Source organism: Panthera tigris, chromosome B4 (genome assembly GCF_018350195.1).
Source record: "Panthera tigris isolate Pti1 chromosome B4, P.tigris_Pti1_mat1.1, whole genome shotgun sequence".
Classification (NCBI taxonomy): Eukaryota; Metazoa; Chordata; class Mammalia; order Carnivora; family Felidae; genus Panthera; species Panthera tigris.
The window spans coordinates 273,148-284,874 of NC_056666.1; the positions used below are offsets into that span (position 1 = coordinate 273,148).

Genomic DNA, 11,727 nt, shown 5'->3' on the forward strand with positions numbered 1-11,727 from the left:
CGTACATAGGCAGGAGAAGGAAAATGTATATAAATCAATGGTCTTACACTAGTCCCCACTGTGTGCTCGGCACAGAGTGTGCTGCCCCTCCCCAGGGCTTATGCAAACTGTGACCAGGAAGAAAGGTGGCTGTGACCCCACTCACTGGAAGCGGGGTTTTGCTAGGATTTGCACGGTTGGCCTGCCAGAGGAAAAAGTAGCAGGGCGGTCTGTGTCAACAAGGCTGAATCTCTGCTGCAGGTGGCCAGGGGCCCCGGGAGCCGGCAGGGAGCCGGCAGGGAGCCGCAGGCAGGAAGGAAGCACACCATTCTGAGCTCATTTGCCATCAGGTTACCGAGCCATTTGATTCCGCGTGTGTTCAGAGCCTTCAGGATTGACAGATGTGCAGACAGAGCCAAATTAGATTCTGCCTCTTTTTATTGGACTTACCCTGAATCGTAGGGTGTCTTTGTAGATCGGATTGCCAGAGATAACCAGAGAACCTCTTTAAAAGTGGCATCTGATCCCCTGCAGTCATGGAGGGGATCATAGGAGAAAGGGAACGTGTGTGTGAACCACACTGACACTTAATCACGTCTCATGTTAAGAGCAGCCTGAATCAGTTTTCTTGTATCCAAGGGATAAACAGATTATTTAAGGAGAAAAAAAAATACCAACAGGTCACAAATTAGTTCCAGGTAGTCAGCACTGTTAGTGACAGAAATGTGTCTCAAAAACAGTTTTTCAAAAGTGTACTTTACTTTGGTAGGGGGCCTAATGAAGCACTGATGTCAGATGAGACACTGTGGACGTAATATTTACAGATCCTTACGTGGCAGGTCACGGCTCCAGCTGTCAGCGTATTTAATCTGGAAAGCCTGTGGCCTCACGTGCACAAGCGAGTTCCAAGTCTGCACTTGTGGTTTGTGTGTGTGCACCGTGCTTCCCTCGACCCTTTGGAATAGTCATGAGGCCGGTGTTGGTGACACTCCGTCCCTGCTGGCCGGGGTGGGGGGCAGGGGGAGCTGACCCAGCACACATTTAAACAGGAGACAGACAAGAATCAGTCTCTCCGTGCTTGTGTGCTGTTCCTCACTTGTCCTGGCTGCTCCAGAGAGCGTCTCCCTAACTGTGGCTCGTGCACCTTGCTGTTTTTGGCCTTGTTTGGGACACTCCCTCTGCCAGTGGCTCCTCTTACGGGGCCTGGTATACATCGTCCTTGTCCTTCGGGCCCGGCCGCAGCTGTCTTCCTCTCAGGAGCACCCTGTCCCTTCACAGCTGTGACAAACCCAAAGAGCCTTCATGGCAGAGGCTGTGTGGGTGCAGGTGCCATCCTAGAACTAGGATGCTTGCACCCGGGACTCCGGCCCCTAATTCATAGCTCTTACCCAGCGCATCTGGGCAGCGTCTCCCCCAGCGGTCCAGTGAGGCCGGAACATGGTAGCGGCCCCGTGCATTATTGGAGGAGCTGCAGTGCCTTCTGCTGGCACACGGTGGAGTCCAGTTGGGTGACTGGTGCCCAGGGAAACTTTCTCGAGAACTAGATCGAGGTTTACATCCAGTACTTTTGGGTCAGTAACACACTTAATGCAGAGAACCTTACGCTCCTACCTGAGCACCTGGCTGCTGAACAGTAGATGCTGCGAGTCTGAATGTGATGAAACGTAACATGGGGAGGCAGCGTTTGCCCTCATCTTGTGCACACGTATCTGCAAACACACGTACCTGTAGTTGTGGTCTGCACAGAGCGAGTCTTGAGTAACGGAGTGGCAATGGGCGGAGACGCTGGAAAAAGGACTTAGGAACAGGCTAACTGGGCTGAAGAAGGCCGTGACGGTGCTGAGGGGTTTTGAGGTATTTGAGAGTCGGCCCTGTTCCGAGAACCTGTCCCCTCCTTCCTCCTCCATGTGGGTCTCCCCTCCCCCGCCCCCCCCCCCCCCCCCCCCCCCCCGGCCATTGCAGAATCTCCCAAGGCCTACTTTGCAGTGGGGAGAATCTGCTGCCGTTTTGGGAATTTCTAACTGTATCTCTGCTGTTACTTGAAGGGCCTGGATTCCCTCTGAGAACATCCAGGACATCACGGTCAACGTCCACCGGCTGCATGTGAAGCGCAGCATGGGCTGGAAGAAGGCCTGTGACGAGTTGGAGCTGCACCAGCGCTTCCTTCGCGAAGGAAGGTTCTGGAAGTCTAAGAATGAGGACCGAGGAGAGGAGGAGGCAGAGTCCAGCATCTCCTCCACCAGTAACGAGCAGGTGGGTGTCCCCGTCAGTCACGGTGAGCGTGAGCGCTGCCAGTGCACGTTCCGATGGTTCTCCTTCCTTTCGTACAAAGGGGTAATGGGCTCTGCCAAAGGTATCAAAACCAGTTCAGGCAGACAGATAAGCAACCTGATCCTGCCTCTCTTCCGTAGGCACATTAGTGCCCACCACCACACCTGTGCGGGAGTTCCGTGGGTGGTGACCACGTGGCCGCAGGTGTGCTAAATGCAAAAGGGGGCTGGTTACTCGCTTCTTCCCTGCGGGCCATGGCCAGTGTTGTCAGCACAGAAGTGTTTCACAGCATCTGGAGTAATGTGCTGTTGTTTTTATGATGCCCACAGCTAAAGGTCACTCAAGAACCAAGAGCAAAGAAAGGACGACGTAATCAGAGTGTGGAACCCAAAAAGGAAGTAAGTGGCCCGCCTTGCAGTGTCCAGGTGGCACTGCGACAGGAAGTATCTCCCAAGTTATGGTCAAGACAGTTGGCTCCAACGTACGGCACTTGTGAAAAGGCACTGCCGTCAGATAACATCAACCAGGTTGGAACCCGTCTTCTATCAGTAGAATAAGCCACACACAAACCAGAAGTCTCCTATCTCAGACCAAGTCTGGCTAAATGGGAGGGCACTTGGCTGCATTTCCTGCAACTCTGCTGGTTTTCTAGTAGCATGATTAAAAACAAAGCACTTGTCCACTACATCAATTGGGTCAACATTGAAAAACTGGAGGAAACGAGGGTTAAGCTCAGCCTTTTAAAATGATATAGTCTGTTAATGCTCTAAATCCAAGGATTAATCTTAGCACAATTCCAAATACTTAGTGAGAAGTGGTTTAGAATTTTAGGGTATCTGTTAATGATCTAGTCCAAAGAAGTGAGTCTAAACTGATAATGGTTTAAGTTTTAAATGATGTTTTTGCTTAGGCTACCTGAAAAGCAAAGACCATAGTATTATATGCAATGACATTATAAATGAAGATCCTATTTAGAATTACCGTCTCTATTAATTGAATGGAAGTTTTGAGGGTTTAATTGTGGTAAAATCTGCGTAACAGAATTTCCCATCTTAATTCCAGGTTTCTTAACCGTAGTTTATTACGTGGCTATTTATGTGTATCGCTATGTTTTTATCCTAACAGAGCTTGTTCTTGAACTGGCGGACTGGTGGCTTTGTTTCACATCTGAGCACTGTCCTTATCCTTTAGGAACCAGAGCCTGAAACTGAAGCCGTGAGTTCCAGCCAGGAAATCCCCACGATGCCTCAGCCAATCGAAAAGGTTTCTGTGTCCACTCAGACCAAGAAGTTAAGTGCCTCTTCACCAAGAATGCTGCACCGAAGCACACAGACCACCGGTGATGGAGTGTGTCAAAGCATGTGCCACGACAAATACACTAAGATTTTCAATGACTTTAAAGACCGAATGAAGTCTGACCACAAGCGAGAAACGGAAAGAGTTGTACGAGAAGCTCTGGAAAAGGTAAAGCCCCCCCCCCCCAACGAGGACCCTGAGTGTGATGAGAGTTTTCCCGTGGTGGGTTATTAGCAGCTTTCACATGGGCATCCGCCAGGCTGCTCCTTTGTAAAGCCAGGAACATAATAAGACACCTTTGATAACATTTCAGTTAACAGTAATAACTTGTGTTTCTTCATCGAAGGCGTTGGGAGCTCTTGATGGGTTGGAGGGAAGAGGGGTATCCTCGAAGTAGACGCAGTGTTAGGGTTTCTTCAGGGTGATGGGCCGTGTGAGCTGAGGGCAGACTATTACGGGCTGACCTTGTCATTTCAGCTCCGTTCCGAAATGGAAGAGGAGAAACGACAAGCTGTAAATAAAGCTGTAGCCAATATGCAGGGTGAGATGGACAGAAAATGTAAGCAAGTAAAGGAAAAGTGTAAAGAAGAATTTGTAGAAGAAATCAAGAAGCTAGCAGCACAGCACAAACAACTGATTTCTCAGACCAAGAAGAAGCAGTGGGTAAGTATCCGTGTTTTTCTGAAAATGTACCACCCAGTGTACTGTAGATGTGATGAAAATCCGTTCAGGAAGACATACGTGGAATGTGCAAAGTTGATACCTGAAGTAAGATCAAATGTGAAATCACCAGCTTTAATTAATTTTAAAATTTTTATTGAAAAGTCCTCTCCTCTGTGAAGCCACATGACGAGTATTGCTCAGGGTTATTTTGTTAAATTGGGATTGTGAAGTGTCAGTACAAATTCAGCACATCTAGTTCACGTGACATGTCCGCTGTGCGGGGGACGTATGTGGATAGGCTGGCCGGCTCTTCGGTCTGCCTGTAACTCCTGGTAGCCAACCTCTTGGTCGTGAGACTATAAATGTCAGCATCCCAACAGCAAGTTAAAAATGTTCACATTTTGCTGCCCAACGTTTATCCATTAGACTCTTTTCAGTCGGTTTACTTTTTTTTAATTTTTTTTTTTTTCAACGTTTTTTATTTATTTTTGGGACAGAGAGAGACAGAGCATGAACGGGGGAGGGACAGAGAGAGAGAGAGGGAGACACAGAATCGGAAACAGGCTCCAGGCTCCGAGCCATCAGCCCAGAGCCTGACGCGGGGCTCGAACTCACGGACCGCGAGATCGTGACCTGGCTGAAGTCGGACGCTCAACCGACTGCGCCACCCAGGCGCCCCATCGGTTTACTTTTTGATCGTAACAGCTCACTGGTCTGTAACTCCACTTAGAATCTGACGAATTGTCCCCTTTCACAGTGTCCTGTTTGTCACTCTCGTCTTCCCCTAGAACAGGAGCTCTGGGCGCATGTGTCCACCCATCTCAGCTAACTGGTGGTGGAAACGTTTTACTCCCAAAAACTCATCACTTGTTTTTTAAATTTTTTTTAATGTTTATTTGTATCTCAGAGACAGAGTGCAAGTGGGGGAGGGGCAGAGAGAGCGGGAGACCCAGAATCCAAAGCAGGCCCCAGGCTCCAATGGGTTTGAACCCACACACTAAGATCATGACCTGAGCCGAAGTCAGATGCTCAGCCGAGTGAGCCACCCACGCGCCCCTAGCTTGTTCTTTTTAATAAGTAACTGTAAGAAGTTTTGTGATTCTTCATTTGATCCAGACTACATTTTTTAAAATATAATTTATTGTCAAGTTGGCTAACATATAGTGTATACAGTGTGTTCTTGGTTTGGGGGGTAGAGTCCCATCTCTTACATACAATACCCAGTGCTCATCCCACCATTTTCTGAAGAAGGTCTTTACATTACAGTAAATGTTTCCTCAGAAAAGTAAACATTATAAATACTCTGATAAAGAAAAAGGGGAACTTCACATACAATTCAGGAGAATCTATAAAGATGACCTGATAGGAAAAGCAGATGAATGAGATAAATATCACTAGATGGGAATGAAGGTGTGCTCAAAATAATGACCAGCACGAAGCCCCAACACTACGTCCATGATTCTATCTTCATGCAAAGACTAGAGAAAGCTAGAAAGTGGGCAGTAGATATATGGGAAGAACCCCCATAAGTTTACTAAAGGATCAAAATGGGAGAGGAGGCTGGAGTAGGGAATGAGGACACTGCTTTTTCTACTGTGTTCCAGCTGTGAACGAGCAGAAGCTGTGCTGTTAGACCTGCTGTTTATCTAAGTCCACACGGAAATAATGCTATGCAGTATTTCCTTTCTCAGGGATGAATGGTGCTCTGCTGTGTGTACATACATACTGCATCTTCTCTGTTCACCCATTCGTGGATGGACACTTAGTGAATGCGGGGCTATGGGTATCTTTTCAGTATCTGGATTTCATTTCCTTTGGACACATACCCATACGTGGGATTTGCTGGATCAAAGAGTAGTTTTGTTATTTTATTGGTTGAGGAGCCTCCACACTGTTCTCCAAAGCACCTGCAACACTTTGCATTCCCACCAGCAGTGCACGAGGGTTCCCCTTTCTCTGCATCCTCGCCGACACCTATTGATTCCTGAGTTAATTTTAGCCACTCTGACAGGTGTGAGGTGGCATCTCATCGTGGTTTTTATTTGCATTTCCCAGATGATGAGAGACAGGGACCTGCATAGATCTTTAGAATTTTTTTAAATTAGGTGATTGGTTTTTTTCCATTGAGTTGTAGGAGTAGTTTATTTGGGGCCTGAACCACATATGTCAGATACAGGATTTGCAAATATTTTCTCCCATTCCATAGGCTGCCATTTCATTTTATTATTTCCTGTGCTGTGCGGCAGCTTTTTAGTTAGATGTGTCCACTTGTTTAGTTTTACTTTCGTTGCCTGTGCTTTTGGTGTCAGATCCAAAAAAATCATCGCCAAGACTGATGTCAAGGAGCTTTATTGCCTGTTTTCTTCTAGGAGGTTTATGGCTTCAGGTCTTACATTCAAGTCTTTAATCCATTTTGAGTTAACTTCAGTGTTTGAGCAACGAAAGTGAATCTAGTTTCATTCTGCTGCACGTGGCTGTCCAGTTTTCTGCCTTTCATTGACGAGACTGCCTTCTTCTGTTGTTCTCTTCCACCCCTTTGTTGTAAACTCATCAAGCGGACAGTGCAGGTTTCTCCACTGAGCTGTGCATCTGTTTTCATATCAACACCAGATTGCTTTCATTTATACCCATTTTTTAAATGAGGAATTTTATGAGCTTATGAGATTATGAACAGAGTGACTAAAGAAACACTCTGCTTGTCATGTCTGGTAGATGGGTAAATACAATTAAATCTCACATTACAAAATAATAGAACGTTGCCGGACAGAAAGTATGTAGGTATGCCAAAGTATTTCAGATGCCAGAAAATGGATGTTAAGATGAGATACTAACAACAGAATGTAGCACGGATAGTACACTCTTGGAATACACCCACAAAGAAAGGGAGAGATCAAGAATGAAGGAGTGCACGCCTAAATAAATGTCAGGGTACTTGAGAGAAAGGATGGCACTGCTTAAGACACGATTTAAAGGTGGGGAAATGAAGAAAGAAGTTAAAACACCTGGTCGAGACTCACATGAGTAATTAGCACATGCCCAGGATTTAAACTCAGATGGGATTCATTTCAGCTGTTTCCAAAATTAAAACATGCTGTCCATGCTTTTCTAATAGTAACTTTACTGAAATTGCAGTAAGGATCACAGGAGACATCTCAAAAGATTGATTTTGATAAAAAAGTACAGCGTATGCAATGAGGAAGAACGAGGGTAGACTCTTAGGTACCACAATGTAGACTGCTCCGCCTGGTCCCATCCTGGGACTCATCTACCTTTATAGGTCATTCTGTCTGTATGGACCACCTCCAGGTGCCGACACCAAGTGCATCCTTCTCTTCCTCGCCAGTACTGGTTCATCCTCACTGTGTGTGTCTCGGGTCTCACTTTTCTGTTGCCAACTCAGCTTGAAACTGTAGTGTTTATGTTCCCCGAGTCCAAACAGCCCAAACTAGATGAATTCTTCACCTTTGTGTAGACCAGTTTTTCACCCTCAGTTCTGTTCACATTTGGGCCAAGAATTTCTTGTACACAGGCTGCCCTGTGTACCATAGATGTTCAGCATCCCCAGTGTCCACCAGAAGTACCTGTTCTCCCCACCCAGGTTGTGACAATCAAAATGTCTCCAGATGTTGCCCAATAAGATGAAGGCTGAGAACTGAGCACTAGTTTCGGGTCAAAAGTGACCGTGATAATAGCATATCCAGTGGAGAGATACAAGTGAAAGAGTGCCTTCGGACTAAGAAAGGAAAGAGAATAATTGGAAGTAGGAAGTTTGGCAATTCTTGCAAGGAGTTTGTGAAGGGGAGCAGAAAAACAGGGGGGTCGATTGAAAGAGATGTGAGATGGAGTATTTTTTAACTGTGCTTAAACACACATAACAGTGAAGACGGTAAATTTTAAGTGTACGCTTCAGTGGTATTAAATATACTCCTGTCGTACAACTATTACCACAACTTTTTTACCTTGTAAAGCGGAAACACTGCTAAATAACTCACGCCCTGCTCCTGGTAACCACCATTCTGTTTTGTCTTCACGACTGCGACCGTTCTAAGTATCTCTTATAAGTGTGAGCAAATATATTTGTCCTTTTATAACTGGCTATTTCACTTAGCATTATGCCCTTAAGATTCATCCCTGTTGTGGCACAAGGAAGGTATCTTTTCTTTTTCGGGGTAAATAATGTGACACTGTGCATATGCACTGCACTCAGCTGTGCGTGTACTTGCCGATGGACGCTGGGGTTGCGTCCATGTGTTTGCTGTTGTGAATAATGCTGCTATGGACATGGGTGGACACATCGTTTTGAGACCTTGCTTTCAGTTGTTTTGGGTATGTAGCCAAAGTGGGGCTGTGGAATCTTATGGTAATTCTGTTTTTAAGTTTTTGAGGAAATACTCTACTGCTTTCCACAGCAGCCATACTATTTTACACTCTTACCAACAGTGCACACGTGGGGTTTCAAATTCTCTCCCAGATAGTAGCCATTCTGACAGGTGCGAGGCAGTATCTGATTGTGGCTTTGATTTACATTTCCCTGATGATCAGTGACATTCAACATCTTTTCATGCTTATTGGTCATTCTTGTATCTTTGGAGACCTGTCTCTTCAACTTCTTTGCCCATTTTTGAATCAGGTTGGTTGGTAGTTTCACAGGTTCTGTATCTCTTGTGGATAGTAATTGCTCACCAGATCCATGATTCACAAATGTTTTCTTTCAGTCTGGGAGTTGCCTTTCTACTCTGTAGACCGTGTCTCCTGTCGTACAAAACTTTAGAATTTTTATGAAGTCCACTCTCTTTTTTTCTCTTTTGTTGCCTGTGTCCTTGGTCACATCCAAGAAATCATTGCCAAATCCAGTGTTGTGAAGCTTTGTGCTGCATATTCTTCCAAGAGTTTTACTGTCTGGGGCCTTACATTTAGGTCTCTGACCGATTTCGAGTTAATTTCTGTATGTGCTGTTAGGGAGGTGCCCAGCCGCCTCCTTTGTGTGTGGAGATGCAGTTTTCCCAGCTGTGTTGGTTGAAAAGACCGGGTTCCCCATTGAGAGGTCTTGGCCCCCTTGTCAGAAACCCTTTCACTGTATATGTGAGGGTCTCTTTCTGGGCTCTCTCTTCGATTGCATTAGTCTGTATGTCTGGTTATGCCAATGCCACGTGGTTTGCCTACTCTAGCTTCGTGTAGTAGGTTTGAGATGAGGAAGTGTGAGTCCTCCAGTTTCTCCTTAGTTTTAGATTATCTGGGTTATTTAGGGTCCACTGAGATTGCACGTGTTATTTCAGGATGGGTTTTCTATATCAGAAAAAAATGTCAACGGGATTTTGATAGGAATTGCACCGAATCTGTAGATTGCTTTGGGTAATACGGACATTTTAACGATATATGAATTCTTCCAGTCCACAAACATGGGATGTGTTTCCACTTACGTCTTTACTGTCTTTCAGCAGTGTTTGGCAGTCTTCATCGTGCAAGCTTTTCTCCTCCTTGGTTAAGTCTGTTCCTATTTTAGTTGTCTTTGATTTTAAACAGAATTTTTTTCATGCTTTCCTTTTGAGATTGCTCATTGTTCCTGTTAGAAATGCAGCTGATTTTAGGACCTTCCATCCGCCTCCTTTGCTGAATTCATTTGTTCTCATAGCTTTGATGTGGAGTCTTATTGCATAGAAAACTCTAAAGATGGAGCCATATACAAACCAGGTAAGTTTAGTTCTTTTCAAGTAGGGGTGTCTCTCTTGTTTGCCTGATGCTGTGGCTATACTTCCTGTAGTTGAATACAGGTGGTTAAAAGTGGGTGCCTTCTTGCCTTATTCCTGACTTTAGAGGAAAACTTTCAGTCTTACTGACTCTGATGTTTGCTGTGGGTTTTTCATATTGTGGCAGTTTCCTTCTATTCCTCTTCTGCTGAGTGATTTTTATCATGAAACGGTGTGTTGCATTTTTGTCTGATGCTTTTTCTACATTAGCTGAGATGATCATGTGTTTTTTTTCCTCATTATGTTGATGTTAGCATATTACACTGATCGATTTGGTGGTGTATAATCCTTCTATTCTCCTGAATTCCATTTGCTAATATTTTGTTGAGGATTCTATCCCAGTGTCCATAAGCCATGTTGATCTATAGATTTTGTTTCTTGTAGTGTGTCTGTCTGCCTTTGATATCTGGGTTATGCTGCATTCATAGCATGAATTTAGGGAAGTGTTTCTGGGGTGTCTGGGTGGCTCAGTCAATTGAGCATCTGACTTCAGCTCAGGTCATGATCTCGCAGTTCTTGAGATCGAGTCCTGCGTCAGGCTCTGTGCTGACAGCTCAGAGCCTGGTGCCTGCTTTGGATTCTGTTTCTCCCTCTCTCTGCCCCTCCCCTCTTCATGCTTGCTCTCAAAAATAAACATTAAAAAAATTTTTTTTTAATAATAAAGGAAGTGTTTCTGCCTCTTTGCAGTTTTTGGAAAAGTTTGGGAAGAATTGCTATTAATTCTTGTTTAACTATGTGCTAGTATTTAGCATCACCAGCAAATCCAGTGCTTTTTTTTTTTGAGATTTTTTAATAATTCAGTCTGCTTAAATTTGAGTTAGTCTTAGTAGGTTTTGTGCTTCCGGGAGTTTTTCCATTTTATCCAGGTTATTCAGTTTTCTGATGTGGAATAGTTAATGGTACTCTTAGAATCCTTCATATTTCTGTAGAATCCACAGTAAGATTTCTGATCTTAGGAATCTGAGTTCTCTCTCTTCTTAGTCCATCTAGCTAAAGAGTGTCCATTTTGTCAATGTTTTCAAAGAACCATCTTTGGATTTCATTGATTTTTGTCTGTTTTTCTGCTCTAATTTATCTCTGCTAAACTCTTTATTATCACTTCACCTTGTAGGACTTCACCTGAGTACTTCTTGCAGGGCAGGTCACAAGTTCCCTCAGCTTTTGTGTATCTGGGAATGTTAAAATTTATCCTTCGCTTTTATAAGGACAGTTTTTCTGAATATAGGATTCTGCATTGACAGTATTCTCTTTTAGCACTTGGAATATATCAGTCTTCTGGCCTCCTGGTCTGGTAAGAAATCTGGTGGTGATATACTGATGATCCTTTGACATGTGACAGTTTGTTTCTTTGTACTGCTTTCATGATTCTCTTTTAACTTGGGCTTTTGAAAATTTGGAGAAAATGTGTCTTGATGTGTGTCTCATTGAGGTCATCTGACTTGGAATTTGTTGAGTTTCTTGGATATTTACGTTCATATCTTTTATCGGATTGGCAAGTTTTCAGCCATTATGTCTTCACATTCTCTCTCCGCGTTCCTCTCTCCTCCTGGACTCCCATAAGGAGTATCTTGGTGCATTGGATGGTGTTCCCCAAGGTCTTTCAGGTTCTGCTCATTCTTCTTCTGTCTTGTTAATTTTCCGTTGTCCTGTCTTCACTCAGATCTGTCTTTGAATTCCTCTAGAGAATCAGTGTTTTGCTTTAAAGGACTTTTCAGTTCTGGATTTTCTTTCTCATTTCTTTATTTTAGAGCATGAGCGGGGGAGACAGGCA

General features: G+C 44.5%; 1 protein-coding gene across 12 annotated transcripts in view; it reads left to right on the forward strand.

Moving 5' to 3' along the window:
- Positions 1-11,727, forward strand: part of ZMYND11 (zinc finger MYND-type containing 11) — a 134,221-nt gene that overhangs the window by 119,324 nt on the left and 3,170 nt on the right. For all 12 annotated transcript variants that reach the window (XM_042990911.1, XM_042990912.1, XM_042990909.1 and 9 more), the window contains 4 exons: positions 2,025-2,232; positions 2,580-2,648; positions 3,442-3,714; positions 4,024-4,209. In XM_042990911.1, the coding sequence (XP_042846845.1) occupies positions 2,025-2,232; positions 2,580-2,648; positions 3,442-3,714; positions 4,024-4,209 (736 nt within the window). The remainder of the gene's footprint in view (positions 1-2,024; positions 2,233-2,579; positions 2,649-3,441; positions 3,715-4,023; positions 4,210-11,727) is intronic.